Source organism: Notothenia rossii (assembly GCF_949606895.1).
Source record: "Notothenia rossii genome assembly, chromosome: 3".
In the NCBI taxonomy this organism is placed as follows: Eukaryota; Metazoa; Chordata; class Actinopteri; order Perciformes; family Nototheniidae; genus Notothenia; species Notothenia rossii.
Window position 1 is genome coordinate 25847108 of NC_136901.1, and position 19297 is coordinate 25866404.

General features: G+C 41.7%; 1 protein-coding gene across 5 annotated transcripts in view; it reads left to right on the plus strand.

Moving 5' to 3' along the window:
• LOC307034391 (uncharacterized protein) overlaps positions 1 to 19297 on the plus strand; it is a 70226-nt gene that overhangs the window by 24903 nt on the left and 26026 nt on the right. For 3 of the 5 annotated variants that reach the window (XR_013806878.1, XR_013806879.1, XR_013806880.1), the window contains exons 8-9: positions 17679 to 17767; positions 18142 to 18229. Coding sequence is in view for 2 of the 5 variants with exons in the window: in XM_079673231.1 (XP_079529357.1) it covers positions 940 to 1026; positions 17679 to 17767; positions 18142 to 18191 (226 nt within the window). In the remaining 3 variants the exon portion in view is untranslated. Of the gene's footprint in view, positions 1 to 939; positions 1027 to 9349; positions 9491 to 17678; positions 17768 to 18141; positions 18230 to 19297 lie in introns of those variants that run through there. The other 2 variants (XM_079673231.1, XM_079673232.1) reach the window with 2 other exon arrangements.

Here is a 19297-nt window from a genome sequence, read left to right on the forward strand (position 1 = left end):
CTAGTTGTGCAATGCAATACATGCTGTACAGTATATGTGTTGTGTTGGTTCAGGTATGATGCAGCAGAAATACCTACCTGCTGTCGGCCTTGAAATGCAGTCTTCCTCTGTGTGTGTAACCATAACACAAAGGTTCAGTATGGTGAAGAAATGTCCCCTTCCTTTTCCAGCTGCAGACAAACTACTGGGGGGGGGAAATAAAGTTCAACCATGTACCTGAGTCCCCACAGGTTGAACAGAACATGATTCAATTATTCACAAACAAGGAGTGATGTGAAGGTAACTAAAAATATCAGAGCAAAAGGTCAGCACCTGGATTGTCATTACAGAGTGTGATCATGTCGTTTAGCAGCATGAGTAGCTGAAAGTTCAGTAAAGAAACATCCCTTTTTTCCTTAGATGTCTTTAGAAAGTGTATAACCTTGCTGCGGCCACATTTTAGTTTACCAGGTGTCACCTTGGCTTTACCTGATGTCAATCTGTCCCTCTTTCAGCATTTCCACCGTGAGCAGCAACTATACACATTTGTGTCCTCAGGATTACCTTTCCATCAGGGGAAGAATGAAGTGTGAAAAGCAATCTGTGCAATGCCAGGCCACCGATACAAACTTCAGCGGATGCAATTATGCCAATGACAGATCATTTTCTGACCTTTATCCCTCAGTCTGTATGGATGGTGCATTGCCACGGCGACAGCCGGCTTTTTGTTTCTGTGCACTTTCTGTGACAGCTGGAGACCCGGCTCCAAAATGCTGAGGTGCTCATCTCTTTGAAAGACAGCTTGATTTTCTGTTCTGCTCTTTCTCCTTCTCTCTGTTTACATTGGTTGTGTATGTCTCTGTCCTTGTAACATTCTCATTATTTCTTCATCAGTCTCCCTCTGCTTCCACTTCTTTTCTCTCCTCTTCTTCATCTCTCTGTCATCTTTGTTCCCATCAGGTTTTCTCGAAAGACTCTCCCCTGGACCAAACCAGCCTTTTCTCTCCGGTTCATGTCTTTGTTCCAAGGTTCAGAGATCTGCTTGAGGTGAATTCACACAAACATCTATAATCACACAGCTAAACACACAGTATGGCAGTCGTCATTCTTTACTCTGAAGGCTTATGCTGCTGATGTCAGACGTCTTCAATACCATCAACTTCATTTTGTATTTTCATACTGCTTTTGCAACTTGCGTTTTTCTCCGTTTGAATATACCTGAAACACTGTCTGCACGCTTTATGTTTTTATTTAATACAGTTTAGAAATACCTTTTTTGCCATCCAAACTGTTTCAGTCCTTAGCAATGTTGCCCATCTCCTTTTCTATTCCATTACATTGCTGAGTTGCTGCCTGTTGTCCTGCAAAGCTTCACTTGTAAAGGAGATGCTAAAATACATTGGTTTGCCTTATGAAAAATATTGTATCATAATTTAATTGATTCTGGGTTACAATGCAGCTCCATCCACCACCGCCCTCATACATTGGCGTGTCAATGACCTTTAACACGTTTCAGCTTAACATTTGGTTGTGTTTTCTCATTTTATTTCCCATTCCATTCATGATTTCACATCCCACTGCTATCAGTGCGATTGTTGTCCAACTCTCCCTGTGGACCTTGGCTGAAGATATCCTTGAATGCAGATATCCTCCTTTACAAATCCATGGGACGCGACCTTGAATACATTCAGTCTTCAGACCATACAGTATTTTATAAATTCTTATCACGTATATACATTACACAAACAAAATCTCAATGCATATATATATATACATATATATATGTGTTTATTTTCTATTGGCTTTGCTCTTTACTTCATCTATGGTCCATCTGCAGCTACTCTCCATCGATTATACGACTTTATCTCATGCAGAGAGTGTTGATACTTTACATTTTATTCATACTTGTCCTTATTTTTAAAGCATCTCTCCATAACAGCTTTGTCATGTGGGAGATAATTTGGCCATGTGACTGCCAGAAGCAGCTTGCCCATTCGGGTGCTGGGTCAGCAGAGGGCAAAAGGGGTCAGAGGTCACTCTTTACCCGCTGGAGATACAGAGAGACTTCCACCATGGGCTAGAGATCTGCACTTTGTTGGCACTGCCAACCTGGATGTCAAAACACCACCTGGCACAATGATTAAAACAGGTACTGCTGCTTATTTTTAAAGGGCAATAGCATTTTATTCCCTGTTTTCTGTTTCTACGTTGTTTCTTCACATATGGAGACCAGTGACCTTTGTGGCCCTGTTGGTGTCAGTACTATTATTAGACTAATAAGAGTTGTCAGAGCTCATATACAAGACATGTTGTTGGGTATTTTTCTAATTTGTGTTTAAAACAAACTACAACGCCTACATTTTAAACCACCATGTGTCACTATTACTTTTTGCTGGAGCCAATGCAAATGAAATCATTTAAATAGAGTAAAGTATATCTAGAAATGTCTCTAATAGACTACCTAACAGTCTTTAAAATGACACTGGAGTGCTATGAGGTCAAAATGTTTAAAATCAAAACATTGAAACATGAATATAGGCTTGCTTTTAAAGATATATGAACTCATGAATCCATGCATGTCTGTTTTGTGTATTCTCTTTAAAATACAGAGCAATATTAAACTGCTTGATTAGGCATGACTTCTTACACATAACTAGAGGCCCATCTTCAAGTGTTACACAAGATGATTAGCTTTTAGTAGGCCAAGGGCAATGTGTAATTACCCAAAATTACACAAAATGGGTAATAATAATCCTGCTGCAATGAGTTGCCTGTAGGTCAGTGTGTACATGTGTATGTCAGACACTTAACTCTACAAATATTGTAGTGTTGTTTAATGCAAATCTTATTGTATCCTTGTCTGTTTGCGTGATATAAGAGTTTTCTACGGGATCTAACATTAGGGACTGTTCCATACAGAGAGGTATATTTGTGGTCCTTCGCACATTTGTAGAGAGAACAGGAGAGAGTGGCTTCTGTGGGATTTGCTTTGGCCTAGATCAAAAACACCTTCTTTGTTTGTGCTTCTGAGGTGTCCAGTTTAAGCTGGTCATTGAGAATGCCAAGCACAAGTGCAAGGGATATTAAGAGACTAGAACACGCATCAATGCCAAATTTAGGAGTAAATAAGTCTGCCTCGTCTGCAATGTTTAAAGAGAACTTTGAAAGAAAAGCCTCTTCTTTGTGTTTCTCTGTGGAAAAAATAACTAACTTTGAGCAAGGAGGGCGTTAAATGTTTGATATGAGAAGATCATGCTGATAACTGGTATAAAATCCCTGGGCTGTCATCCCTAGAATTTAGATGCATGGTGTTGCTGAAGTAATGGAGATGAATGCTGTTCAGTGGCTGAGAATCCATCTTGTTCCTTCCCTCCGAGACTGTGCCTTGCCCCGCGAGCCAGCATAAAATATCTCCGCCGTTATGCTAGTTCACTCACACACACACATCCAGGCCAGGGTGTCATATTGTTGCCGTTATTCACGTAATAATAGGTTTCTGTTCACAGTTGTCAGACAGGACACAAAATCAGCTTTCTTCCCTTTCACACATGCATATGTATGCAAAACATCACACCCACCAGCATCCGGCCACACCGCTGTAGTCCATCATCGTTTTCTCCGCATAAAAGCATCGTTGATTAGGGATGTATCAGCTGTAGACAGTTTCTTTGTCTAAACTAATTGTTCTCATAGATAGGCAGCCATTTGTAAGGCATGCGGCAGTGCCTAAATTAGTCAACATGATGTAGAAATGTAGATTCTGTAGCTTAAAAACACTTTTTTCTTTTCAAATTAATCAAATATACACACTTAAAAAGGAACATTTTGTACTGATCAAGCAATAATAATCGACTAAAAGCTAAACCCCATAGCTCTGTACAACACACATATTCATGCACACACACAGTGCTGCATTGTTTCAGTCTAGAGCTCCTCCTTATGGACTAATGGCTGCTGTCTATTGCTTGAAGCTGCATCAAATTAGTCTTGCGTCTAGACAGCCTGTCCACGTGGATGTGCATGTCCATAAATGTGACATTAAATGCATAGTTAGTATGTGTCTTTCAGATAAATGAGCTTGGAATACTGCATGTGTGTGTGTGTGTGTGTGTGTGTGTGTGTGTGTGTGTGTGTGTGTGTGTGTGTGTGTGTGTGTGTGTGTGTGTGTGTGTGTGTGTGTGTGTGTGTGTGTGTGTGTGTGTGTGTGTGTGTGTGTGTGTGTGTGTGTGTGTGTGTGTGTGTGTGTGTGTGTGGGTGGGTGGGTGGGTGGGTGGGTGGGGGTGTGTGGGTGTGTCTGCACTTATGTAATTTATCTGTGTTGGAGGGCCTTTGCTCTCCCAGGAGCATGTGACATGCAGGAACGCCCCTTCATTGTCATTCAGAGCTGCCATGACAGCAGGTCATTTGACTTCTTATCTGAATAACATGGTCAAAGATGGATGTGTTGCCTCTGTCTCATGCATACAGTATGTGAATGTATGTGTGTCCGTTCTGCATATACAGTTTGTGTTCATATTTATTTATGACTATCTCTGTGTGCATTTCCAGAGTCATAAAGGCACTGACCCTGCAGAGGTTTTTGCTCACACTGTCCCTCCCCCTCTCATCTGACACATCACTAAAGGTCTTGGGGAAAGGGGTCCACTGGCAGCATGTGTATCTGTGTGTAAATGTGTGTGTGTGCATTGCGTTTGTGCACTGTGGATGATGGATTGGGGTCATGGGGGGTTACAGGGTTGTGATGTTGTTGCCAAGACAAACAGCTGCGCTTGTGTCTGGGGCAGGTGTTTCATAGCAACTCAGCACATTGAAATTAGTCAAATCAATACACCCCTTCCTCTTCTATGTATATTTATACAATCTGTGTGCGTCTGTGTGCGTCTGTGTGTGCTTTTGATGTAATCACTTCCTCTATTCTGCTAATTATGTCTGTTTTCACATGCAGTGGATGTATGTAGGTTTTGTGCATTAGTAAAGGGTCTGGAGGGGCTTTACCTGGCTATAAATTGTTGAACGATGTGGTCTCTGCTGTAGGTGGGTCATACTAAACTGCAAAGTCAATTCCACTCCCCTAAATGGACCATGGAGAACTGCCCCTTCTATCACTTCAATACACAGAGAGCGAGGGCACTTTTCCCACAATAGTCTCGGTGTGTAGATTATCCACCCTCCGTTGATTTCTGAGCTTTCTGAGAGCCCCGAGGTCTGTCTCAGCTTCCCAGTGGGTGCTGCGTTCACTGCAAGCTTCTTTCTCACGCTCAAACAACTTTATGTATTCACCCATAGATCTAAACACCACTCTCCTGTGTAAAGACTCCTTTTCCATTGTCTTGCTCTTTGGATTGTTATCCCTGACACTCATACTCACTGATCCTCATATTCTTGTCCTTGTGAATGATTTATATATCAAACACCACAGGAGAGAACCTTTTGGAAGTGTACATTATTGTTAATCTGAAGCTCTACCAGAGGAGCAGAACTCCAGGTCCCACAAAGCAGGTCGTTCCTACTGTGTGATGGCCCTTAGACTTAGTTAACACAGTGATCTGTCTCTTCCCTCTTTGTACTCGCCACCTAATGCATGCCAACATCACAGCAGTATTGCTCAGAGGTCAAGTGTGCTGGGGAGACTGTTGTGAGGGAGAGAAACCCTTGCAGACCATTTACATGCACAAAAACCTATAACTCACTACAGAAAAGGGAAAACCCCAAAAAAACATTAGAGGTCCTCTTTAATCAAATACCCTTCTTCCTCTGCTGTAGGGTTCTGATCTGCAGAAAACATGCAGGTACCATAATTAGTGACAATATCAGTATGTGGTTGCCTATAATGAAAATCTAAATATGCTGTCACTGGAAGTACGATAGAGACGGACAGATGGTTTATCTGCCTGCCAACAGTAAGAAGAAGTACATCAGCTACATTGTATTAGCCACATGTCTGATGAAGTTAATGTATAACAGAAGGCTAATACTGTAGGTCCGTGTTAGTAATCTGTTCAGAAACATATACATTCACTCTTCATCTATATCTGATTTGATTTTAAATGGGAATTAAATATACAGTAGAGTTGCATCCATATGTGTTATTCATTTTTTGTAGAACATGTAATACTTAAAAGTACAAGTTGCACAAATTGCAATCCTTTTTACCAGCCAGTCTTTTGTATTCAGTCCTGGCTGAAATGCACGCTGCATATAAAACAGCTTTCCACCCGGCTTTGAAGAAGCTCTTAGGTATTTTATGGTGCCAATTTATTCCTCATAACAGGTTTGTTTATATAAGACAATTGTCCAGACAAGCATGGCATTTTGTGTAGTTGATATTAGCATTTTCAGCAAGCAAACAAACATTGAAAGATGGCCCCGGCAGCCTCTTGCTCTGGTAAATCATATTTACACCACCCTTAGCTGCAATCTTGGGGTTTCTATTATTACAATTGTCAGTTGAACATTTATACTTTAAGCCATCTAACTGGTTTGTCTTTATTCAAATGGAAACGTTCTACAACTCCGTACCCAAATGAACAACAAGAAACAAGACGTTACCCAGACAAAGAAAAGAACAAAACTGTAGCACTGCAACTGGCACTTGAACCAAAAGTGGAACAAATCTCAATGGATCCATTCCCAAAACTAAAAACTAGTGGATGCAATCTGTTTCTCACCCTCTCCTTCCTTCTGTTCTCCTTCTCTCTCTCACACGCAGGCTGTTGCTTGTAAACTGTTGAAATGGCGAGCAAAATGTGAGAGATAGATCAGTGTAATACAATCGAGGTGAAGTCATTTCACGGCAGTAGACCAAAAGCTCTTGAACGTAAACTTGAAACTTGAAAAGAGCATTGAAGTCACGTCTTCATACTGGAAGGGAGTATATTTTTTCAGCCGCACATAGAACTCTAGTTGAATGAGGTTCCTGTTAGGTCATTATTCAGTGAGGGAATACATTGGTGGTTGTGTTCAGAGAGCCAATGGAGGCTAAGTAAGGCCAACTTGCTTTCAAACCATCATAGTGCTGTTCTGGGTTTGAAATGTACTTTTTGCCCAGACTAAACCAGACCCCCCCCCCCCGATCCCCCACTAGCATGTTTCTCTTACTGTGGCTTCGGGTTCAGCTGTGGCCTTGGCGGCTTGGTCACTATTAAACACAGCTGCCTTGCCTCTGGTAAAACACACACACACACACACACACACACACACACACACACACACACACACACACACACACACACACACACACACACACACACACACACACACACACACACACACACACACACACACACACACACACACACACAAGTACAAAAACAGTAAGAGCTCATACTAAAATGATAATCTCCTTCTGGAAACACAAAGGGCAGAAATTAACAACAGTAGGGGAGATTTAATTGTACACAGATATGATTGTGTTGCCATCCATTTTACTCATATTCTCTTTGGAATAAGAGAATCTTATTAAGGTTGAAAAATGAGACAGAATCGCATTGCAAACCCGGACAACGGTCTCCTGTGAACAATGAAATGGATAGTATATGTATGCTGCTGTGTTGCACTGTGAATCTTAAATATGAGGTCTTTTTTTGTTGCACTGTGCTCGTGAAAACTAGCTTCTAATGATTAAGAGATAAAGCCCCAGGTACTGATCCTCTCTCAGACGGTACTTTACAGCTCTTCCTTTTTTTCTTTCTTCCTGAAGGTCAGAATACTGCACAGTTTGTTTTGTTGTAAGCAGAACAAGACATTATTGTGTTCAAAAATAAAAGTGTATTACCTTAATGTGGTGCCACTGCAATAATTGTAAGTATTTGTACTCCCACCACAATGAAAATACTATCAAATAAATACATCATTTCTATTTCACTACATTTATCCGACAGCTTTAGGGACTCCTTACTTTAAGATTCAGACTAACATTACAAAATAGTTTAGGTTATCTTGATGTTAAATACTTTTCTACTTTTATTTATTTACTTACTTATTTTAGGTCTTGTGATTATAAAAGTATTTTGGTATTTCTTATTTTGCCAATGATGCTATACCAGGTTAAACGTCAAGAAAATATCTTGTGTTGATAAATGGATCTTTCAAAAGGCACATAAGCTAATACCATGTATTTGTTCTCTGTTTAACATATGCTGTTTTAGAGACATGTGGAAGTGCCACACTCCTTTTAAAAGCATTTCACTCAGATGATGGGATGCTAATGTGTGCTACTATTTGTTTTGTTATTTCAGACAATTTAAATGTAATTGCCTGCCTGTAGATGCTTGGATCGCTGTCACTTTACAGAAGCGGATTTGTATTCCTGTCCTCCCAGATGCTCCCCACACAGTGGCTGGCATCATTACAGTAACATCTACTACCCAGCTGTTCTTTTTTGCTATTTTTACTCATGGTTGTCAATGCGTTTAACTTCAACATACTCTTATTTACCTTTTCATTAGCCTGCTGACAACAATACAGTTAAAATGAAGTGCACTGTGCGAATTTGATGGGTACAGCTTTTCTCACTATCAATTTAAAAACACATATTTTGTCCATTTTGACATGTGCAAATGTTAATCCATACCAATACTTAACCTGAATGCATTTAGACCTGCTTGCTACACACATTTACCCACAAGGTGATTCTCAAATGTCACACAACAGTGCTGGTAAGGCCAGGAAAGCAGATTTTTATTTCAAGCTGTTGCTTCATAGATAGAATAGATAGAACCCTCTTTAATGGTCACAGTACACACAGTGCCATTTGTTCTCTGCATTTAACCCATCCTAGTATCAGAAGTCTAGTACTAGGAGCAGTGGGCAGCTATTGCACAGTGCCCGGGGAGCAATGGGAGTGGGGGGGTGTCCGGTGCCTTGCTCAAGGGCACCACGGCAGGGCCCAGGTGCAGTCCACACTCCATATTTGGTCAGGGACTTGAACTGCGACCCTACGGCTCCCAGTCCAAGCCCCTACTGACTGAGCCACTGCCAGACAAAATTATGTCTTCATGTGGTCCTATTGAGAGGAAAGCAAGAATAACATGTTCCCATATAGATGAAGCCTGAGGCATTTAAACCAAGATGGAGTCCAGTCTGGCCTTGGCATTTGGTCAGGTACAATCAGGCGCTGGCTCCAATCTAAAGCTGCAGTCAACCCTCCTCAAATGATGAACTACTTTCAACTTAAAATAACTCTCTCCAGCACTTGTCTGTAGCACCTGCTTTTGATTATCTGTGTGGCTTTTTTATTTTTACTTTAATGTACCAGACAACAGTTTGTGAACATGCTTTGTTTGTGGAACTGGAAAAGCTGCTGTTTATAGTCTGAGTCGAATCCCCCCTTCTTTAACCTATACTCTGTTGTCCCTTTGCTTCCCCTCAGGGCTTCAGAATACCCCCTTCATGCCTGACACACACAGTAGAGAATACCCACAGGGGGCGGTCAGAGAAGGAGCACTGCTATTGGTTAGCTCTGACATATTTACACAACACCCAACTGAATATAAATACTGCAGAATACTTAAGACGTACAATTATATCAGTGCTGACAGATCAGTCCTTAAAATACAGTGTTTGTGGTCTTGAATGTTTTTGTGTGTTATAAGCATCATGAGTATTACCATCTGTAGCATTATCACAACGATCATGCATTAATCCAGCCATTCTCACACAGTTTTGTTCACTTAAAGATAATTTTAGTAAGTTATGTTGCATACTATGCATCTTTTGGCTTCTGTATATGATTCATTTTATACATAACAAAAATATTTAACGCCGACACAAAGCTCAATTTGTACAGCTGGCGGCCCATGTACTGGGCTCAGATTCACTAGTTTGAATCCGGCCTACTGTATAGACCTTTTGCAAATGTCTTCCTTTCTATCATTCCTCTTTCAAATGACTAAACTGGCGTGAAAATAATATTTATATAATGTTGAATTGACTTGCATGTTTATAGTACCTTTCTAGTCTTTCGACCAATCAAAGCGTTTTACACTACATGTCAACATTAAGCTCTTCAATAAGTGAGTGAACCAACTTTCCAACCTGCTCATCAGGATCTAATCCAAATGCTCTTCCACTCACACAATCCACATGATGCCTGGAGGAGCCGCGATCGAACTACTGATCTTCCAATTTGTAGACCACCCGCTTTACCGCCTGAAAATCATTTGTGGACTCCTGGTGGGCGTTTCAAAAAGGACACTGTGGCAGACTGCATGCATGCTGATACCTCAACAGCCCCCCCCCCCCCCCCCCCCCTCCCCCTGCTTTAATCACAAACATTTTGTAAACAGGGGATTTGAGTAAAACAAGCATTTTGGGAGAGCAGATGACAAGCCCTGAGTAAACACTAAAAAAACTTTGACTAACACCATAATCATGTGGAGGTATTGGTGTTGTCAGACAGAGAGCTCATATGTATACAGAGCCTGGAGCCTCACACACACACTCATCAGAAAATTACACCTCCACGTAGCGAGTGCATTTCAGTACGGGTGTCTGAGCCAGCACAGATCTAGCTAGCCATGCGTGCCGTGAATGTTCATAACCCAAGAAGAGCCCCTCTCTAAGGTCAAGTGGATGAGCAAACACAGCTAATGCCGGCAGACTTCTGCCTGCTATTTCTCTGTAGATGAAACACTGATCCCCTTTGAATCATTTGTCGAATAAGATAAAACACAAAACAAGAAAAAAGGTCATTTTCCTAATGGTTTGTCAGAATGCACGGCCCCTCAAACATTTACCATTACATTCGGCTGGCAATACAACACCCTGCATGACATTTCTGCTGATGAAGCCACACACACATGCCATCTCAGCAGTTTTTTGAGAAGATAATATTTCATGCTCCAACAATACTTACCCAGTGACCCAAAACCTTTAATATTTACATGATAGTGTCTGTTCTAAGGGGTTTGGCTTGTTTGGGGAGCAAATGAGACTCACCAAGCTCTTGTGTTTGTCTTAAGATGATTCTAGAATAAGATGTGACACTTAATTCAAAGTAACTCGCTTGTGGCTGTGCAGGGAATTTCATTAGTCACCTTGTTCATGACCTTGGGGGGGCAAGAAATGGCTATAAATGGCTTAAAATAAGATGTCCAAATTATGCACACAGTTCATCACTGGCTAATTTCACAGTTGTAACTAGACTGAGGGCAAATAGGACCTAAGTTAAACAAACTGCAAAATTGTACTTGCTGCAAATTATCTTCTGAGGAGACAGACATTATGTTCTTTGAATATCCTAGTGTGCATCAAATGTGGTTGTATTCCATGGCTTGTGTTTGTGTACAGCTATACGCAGAGCTGGCCCGACCCATTACTCGAAATAAGCGGCCGATTAGTGCCCCGCAGCCACTAAGAATCAGAATCAGAATACCTTTTTTAGTCCCACAGAGGGGAAATTTGCAGCATTACAGCAGGAAAGAGCCACAGACAGCTTAGTGTTGCATATCTGAAATGCGTTAAAAAAGTACTAAGTTGCAATATAATAAACAAACAACACAACAATAAGCTAAAAAAGTACTAAGTTATAATATAATAAACAATATGCTAAAAAAAGATAAAAAATAAAAAAATTACATAATTTTCAAAAATACAGATCAAAAAACAAATCAAATCCACAAATCAAATCCTGTAGCAGTTCTTAGGACTTAACAGCCCGGTATATATTACAGCTATTAAAGATGGCATATGTATATAAAGTATATATTGTATGTATATTGTTTGTATGTTATATGTATTTAACAGCAGCAAGTTACACAATCTACAAAATACAAGATACAACATACCTTGTAACAGTAACAAGGGTTTAGCAGCCAGGTATAAATTACACAGTTATTAATGGCATATATATATTGCACATATTGCACAAAGTTGGTTTGTATTTAGCAGCAAGGGGTGTTAAAGTCTGTGTTGTGGTGTGTGTAGGAGGGTCTCCTAGGGGCAGTGCTGGTTGTAAAGTCTGACTACTGCAGGAAGGAAGGACCTACGGTATCTCTCTGTTTGACAGGTCGGGTGCAGCAGCCTGTCGCTGAAGGTGCTGCACAGTGAGGACAGGGTGTCCTGGAGGGGGTGGGACATATTGTCCAGCAGGGAGGACAGCTTGGCTGCCATTCTCCTGTCTCCCACCACCTCCACAGTGTCCAGAGGACTCCCCAGGACAGAGCTGGCCTTCCTTACCAGTCTGTTCAGTCTCTTCCCGTCAGCAGCCGAGATGCTGCTGCCCCAGCAGGCCACACCATAGAAAATGGCTGATGCCACAACAGAGTCAAAGAAGGTCTGAAGGAGACCTCAGTCTCCTCAGCAGAAAGAGTCTGCTCTGTCCCTTCTTGTACAGAGCAGCAGAATTATCAGTCCAGTCCAGTTTATTGTTCAGATGAACACCCAGGTATTTGTAAGATTTCACAATCTCAATGTCTGCTCCCTGGATGTTCACTGGTGTCGGGGGGAGTGTTGGCGCCGTCTGAAATCCACCACCAGCTCCTTGGTCTTCGCTGCATTCAGCTGAAGGTGGTTCCTCTGGCACCAGAAGGTGAAGTCCTGCGTCAGCTCCCTGTACTCCCTGTCGTCCTCGTTGGTGATGAGGCCAACGATGGCGGAGTCGTCAGAGAACTTCTGCAGGTGACAGGTTGCAGTGTTGTGGGTGAAGTCCGCAGTGTGAAGAGAAACGGTGCCAGCACCGTCCCCTGGGGGGCCCCTGTACTGCAGATGATGGTGTCTGATTGACACTCCCTGGTCCTCACGTACTGTGGGCGGTTGGTGAGGTAGTCCAGGATCCAGGAGGATCCTCCACCCCGAGAGCTGCAGCTTGTCCACCAGGAGCGGGGGCTGGATGGTGTTGAAGGCACTGGAGAAATCAAAGAGCATGATCCTCACAGTGCCCCCAGCCTCCTCCAGGTGGGAGAGGGACCTCTGCAGCAGGTAGATGACGGCGTCATCCACCCCGATGGCAGGCGAACTGCAGAGGGTCCATTGATGGTCTCACAAGGGGCCGGAGGTGTCCAAGGACCAGCCTCTCCAGGGTCTTCATCAGCTGTGATGTCAGCGCCACCGGCCGGTAGCTGTTGAATTCCTTGGGGTGAGGGGTCTTTGGCACAGGTACCACACAGGACGTCTTCCACAGTTGTGGTACCCTCCCTTGCTTCAGGCTCAGGTTGAACAGAAGCTCCACAATCCCACACAGCTGATCCGCACAGGATTTGAGGAGCCTCGAGCTGATGCCATCTGGACCTGCCGCCTTCCTCGCCTTACACTTCTGCAGCTCCCTCCTCATCTGGTAGGTTAAGGAGCCCCTAGCAAAAAAAAGAAAATGAAAAAAAGAAATTCTCAGTACACCGTCGCCGGGATAAGTATGTTTAATTAATTGTGTTAATATGCCTAGATTGCCTACTCTCAAAGTCATGTATTATATTATTGAGTCAATAATATACATTAACCGTGCTTTACCTGAACCTCATCATGACACTAGAGAGGACGGCAGGATTGTAATTTCCCGTGTTCAGTGAATGCAACAGAGGCAAGACACCAGACCAACCTAAGAGTTGAATGGAAATAAACATGTCTTATTGGCTGACAGGTATCTATCCTGTGAGCTCTGACAATGTTTAAAATAAACTGTCAGTCGGACTCAGAGTTTTTGAAGATGGACATAAGAACATATTTTCTTAAAAAAGACGAAAATTCTCAAGTGGTGGCTCACACAACAACCCCAGAGCCACCACTTGAGCCAGGTAAACAAGGTATGTAAATGTCAGTAAACTTCCAAGTTATGCGAACATGTAAGCAAAGCATAAATTACAGCTACGTTGACATTACTTTGAATCGCGGGGGTAAGCTAAACCATTAGCAAGTAGCTATAGCTAGCCAGATATATTAAATAAACACTTTGTCATACAATCTAAATGTAATGTGTTTTAGCGTTACCTGTTGATTTCAAAGAAAGCTCTCTGGGAAATGTTGACTTACTGTCAGTGTTCGACATGAAGCTAGAAGCTACCTTACAGTACACCGTTGATCCCGAGTGCTGTCAGTTAAAGAGTTTCATAGTTAGCTTAGCTAAGCATCAAGCACTGAAATATATGGATGTTATGTGACAGTATTTCTGAGAAAAAGTCAGCGGAAATGGTGGCATAGTTGCCACTGCTTTACGTGTCGACAGCATGTTTGAACATATTTGCAGCAGTAAATGTGGCTGTTTGGCCACTGACGTTGCCATAACAACACCTGAATTTAAATGTGCGACCTCTTTTTGTGACAGATTTTTACATGAAATTATAATTCTTCTGAATTATATTCCTATTGACAGCTAGTTTCTATGTGAACATTATGAGATGGAGAGCCAGAGAGAATAAATGAAAAACAGTTATGAAATACTATATGACAAAACAAGAATACAGTTTAAAAGGGGAGTGATTTGTAAAATATCCATAAAGAAAAATCTTCTTACAGTTCTATTTCATATGGATGTTGAGAGATGTATCCATAGATCTCTTAATTTTGCTCTCAAAGTGCACCAGATTGATGCTTTTAACTTCAATATTTAAAAAAAAAAATCTTCCCGGGGGAGCATGCCCCCGGACCCCCCTAGAGGAGGTGAGGACCCCCATAGAAGAGGTGAGGACCCCCCTAGAGGAGGTTAGGTCCACGGTGTTTACATGCTTATTTATACAATTTGTGTGCTTATGCTAACATCATAAGACAAAAGTTGGTTCTGTGTTGTGTGTAGTGAGAATGCGCTATAGTGAGGGGGGCCCCCAAGCCAAAGCTCGCTTAGGGCCCCCAAAAGTCTAGGGCCGGCCCTTGCTATATGAATGCAAGTGGAAACAAATTGTCAGATTTAACCTTCCATGGATACAAAAATGTTACTCGCCTTAAGATAAAGTCTGAGCACTGGTGGAAATGCATACCAGTGATCCTCGTGAATATAGCAAAAAGAAGCTGAGTGTGAGGCGGCGTCTGTTTGTGTGGGTATTCAATAAACGAGTTGGACAACATGATTAAATCTAGTTTACTGCGAAGTTGCGGTATTCAATAAACGAGTTGGACAACATGATTAAATCTAGTTTACTGCGAAGTTGCGGGCCTGATGAGGGATATTGGTTTCAATGTGCTAAACAAAAACGGTGGCATTATAAAACCGGAGCTAAGCGTAAAGGAAAGCTCCTTCGATGTAGATCACACTGAATTATACAATAAGTATATTACATTAAGCATTTATCATCGTTGTTGTCAACATGGGTACGCAGGTGTTCTAAAGCTGTCGATGTTCAATCCCAGCAGAGAAGAGAAAAGGGAGCTGATGAATATAGGTCATGTCTCTGTGCATTGAACTGTAAGTGGATTTATGAAGACGTGCACAACCTCTGTGACCTCAACACAGCCGGGGGCACGAATAGTTGTAACTATAAAGTAACATTGGATGAAGTTACACTTTCCTGTCCTTTTTGCCTCCATTACTCTATTTCACATCATATTTCTGTCTTCCCCCTCGTATTTACATTCTTGCTCTTCTCTTAGTAGTCTCCTCGCTGTCTCCTCTTTTCTAATTACCGCTATCATTCAGTCTCTCACTCACTTACACTCCTCTGTGTTTTTCTTGCTGCTTTGCTGTCATCGTTCTGTCATCTGCATTTTTTGGGGTATGGCTGTACTCCAGGACGTGAAGCATAGGCTGTTTGGGGGGAAATCTGGTGTCAGACTCAACTAAAGTCATAAAAAGGAAAGATAGATGCCGTGCTGACTTCTTCGCATGGGACTCAGTTATGACCAGAGGGAAAAGAGTGTGCAGAGTACATGCATGTGTGTCAGTGAATATGTTTGTCTTTTCATCTGCACTCATTTAACGGTTCATCGGGGAGGAGAAGGCATTAACTGTTAGAATGGGAAACGTTATTGGATATGACAGACACATACACACATAGAGATACAGCACACACTCATATACACACTGCAGAGCTTTTGTACATGGGTTGCTGTTGGCCTGCAGTTCAAAAACAATAATAAAAGCCTCGGGATGCTTTTGCCAGGGGGCAGCTGGAGCCGCGGCAGGTTGAGCATGCCTAATGAAAACGTAATGCTCATTGGCAGGGATTGCCACTGCGCTCCTCCCCAAGGATTTAAGATCAGGCCGACATCAAGCCAATGTCAAGATCTGTGGTGCGCAAAGTCAAAAGTCTGGCAGTGTGTCCCCGCCTTCCTAGGTACATAGACGGAGAGCGTGAGAGAGACGGAAGGAATCTGCAAAAGAGATCTCAACTGGCTCAGAATAGTCATCGTCCTTCCTCACCAACAAAATTCCTCGCTGGGGCTTATGCTGCACGCTGTGCCTTATCCCCATGAAAGCCGTCAAATCCGGAGATTGGCGCATGGATCTGGAATTTTGAGTGAGAGCAAAAATGACTCTCCTTAGGAATTACGTCCAGCAGTGCAGACAGCGAGTGAGAGTGGCTTGGGGGGGGGGGGGGGGGGGGGGATTAATGTTGTATATAGACACAGGAAGAGTTGAGAGAGTGGGAATGTGTTCTCTGCTCCCACTATTTGAATCGCAAAGTGTTGCATGTATATCGGCCTGATGCTGTCTGCAGATATTCAAACCAGAGTGAGACAGAGGATATGGAGCACTCCTGTTGCATATGAGATGTTAGTCATGATTTCCCTATGTAATGAGCGCCCCTCTGATCTGCAGCACAGCCAGGAGAGGCAGGGAGCAAAATAGTGAGGGACGGGGGAGACAGGGAGGAGGGGATGTTGGAAGAATAAGAACTAGGCCTTTGAGGGAGGGAAGAAAAGATGCAGTGATGTCAAACTCAGTGGAATTCTTGCTCACACTTTCTATGAAAAGCACATGGAGTGCATTTTGAGGAGATTCCTACTAAAATCACATTGCATTCACACAGCTTTATCTCATACTCACACAATGCTTTTCTCATAACATGCTTTACTATTTTATGCAGTATCATTAGTTGTAATTGTATGTGTTGTATATATTGATGCATAAATAATAATGAGGGCATTATCATAACCTTTCATTGTCAAGCATACTTATTACTTTCTTTTCATTTGTATTTGTTCCGTTCATGGTATGCACTCATTGTATAACAATTATTTACAAAACATGTCTCTCTAAAACACACCAGACCTGAAAAGGAGCAGGGAGAAGAAAATAATCTTATATTACCTGCCCCTTTCTCAAAAAATAAATACATAGAAATAGGTGGTATGTCCTTCATAATTTCTTATTCACAGCCAATCATTGCAGTATCTTAGGAAAATAAGAGCAACACAAAAATGTACAAAAAATACTTACTTCCCACTTGACAGTTAAGGGAAAGAAAAAAAACACCCTCATCTGAGTCCTACTGGAGTAGAAGGGGAAAGCGGCACATAATAATAATAATAATAACAATAATAATATTAATAATAATAATACTTAGGACGCAGCATAGATATTTTAAGATGCATTCAAATGTTTGCTGCTCTAATCACATATTATATAACTTTGCAGCCCCTTTCTATACGGCAAACGAGTTAGCTAAGGCTACATATTTTTTATAAAACACCCTAGGATTCCCCTTATCGCTGAACACATCTAAAATGTATTTTAAAACATTTTTTAGAGACTTGTTGTTACATTAGTTGCAGCTCTGAAGCAGTGCACATTGTTTGCAAGTGATGCACATTTTATTGTATTGCTTTGTATCAAGGGAAATGTTCCTGCCGTTGTTCCAGAGGAGGGGAAGCTTTAGGACCACCAAGAGGCTCAGCTCCAGCAGAACCGTTTCCAAACCGTCTGGTAAGCAGTGTCGTCAGAGCGCTGAAATTCCTTCTTGCCCTGCTGCCTGCAAAACCTATACAACAAAAACGGCCTTGCATGTGACCGTTTTTCTGTATATAATAGTTACACTTCACCGAACAACTGACTGTTATTGAGCATTGACATTGTTGAGCCGTGCCACAGATGTCTGCCAACAGAAAGGGTTCTACCAGCTGTGTCGGGAGTGCGGTCCAAAGAAATCCCAATAATGCAGAGAGTTCATTTTCCTAGTGTCATTAACGCTTCAGCATCTTTTCTCAGCCACTCCAAGAGGACTGTAAGAGGTTTATCCAACTAAGTCTGTCGCTGTATCTAATGAGTTGGCTTTCTGCTTTCCCTCGCTGTGTGTTTAGGCTCCAGGAGTACTGGAAGAGCCTCAGAGAGGAAGTCTTCAGGATCCTAGTACCCCTTCACCAGAGAACTACCTACACCCCAGCTAAGGTAACTAACACCTCCAGATGTACCAGGGGATACAAAAAAATACGCTCACAGTGTGTTAGATGCAGAAAAACTACATGTGTGTAAGCTGGTTTAATAGCAAAGTCTCATCTACCCACCTCTAATATTCAGTGTTTAAACTATGTTTGTATTGGTATCAAAAGTGATTTGTCTAATTCGATTCACTTTCCAAAGCAGTTTCCGTTCCAACTTGTTGCTTCCCTCGATTAACTCTGATGAACGAACTTTAGCCTTTGGCAACATTGAGATTAGAAAACTGGGAATCTAAGATGGACAAATCTGTCAACAGTTCATTCAACAATAGCCATAATAAGCCAAACATTCTATTGATTCTGGAACAGTTAAGATAAGCAGAGTTGTTGTAAACCATACCAGGTGTTCCATGTTTACTGTGAAGAATAATTAGCTTTGACACATTGTTTTGGAATTGAAAGGAAATAATTCTAATGCTTAATGAGTCTCATTTAACTGATAATTAGATGTTATTTTCCACCAAAGGAATTCATGATTTAATGAGACATTTTATAATATCCAAGAAATGTCATTAATAAGAAGTTTGGACCATCTCTACTTTGGGAGAGTCCAGGAAAGTTTTTCATTATTTATTTCCAGGTTACCGGAGGTTAACAACTTTAACATTGTTGTGGCTTCGTATCACTACAATATGCGCGTTTGAATGAGAGAAGTTTAAAATGTTTACTTTCTGTGTTAACATTTTTTTTGACAAATATGTTTAGTTAGGAAAACGTTTTTGCAATTCTCAGTTGCCCAGACTTACATCTTGAAACAAGAGTCAGGTAAGATAACACTGATTGCTAGCAAATGCTAACGCTAGTAGGCTAAAACAATCTGGAGGTTGCGCTGTTCCCATGTGAATTAACTCGGCATTAGTTGCACTAACTAGGGTAAGAGTAACAATGAATTTTATTATTTGGAACACATACACTGTCACTCAGTGTCTCCTAACCTTTTTAAACTGGTTTATTGCTGTATTGACAGCATCTGTTGAAATCACAAACAGAACTTGTAACTGTCCTTATAAAAGCCTTT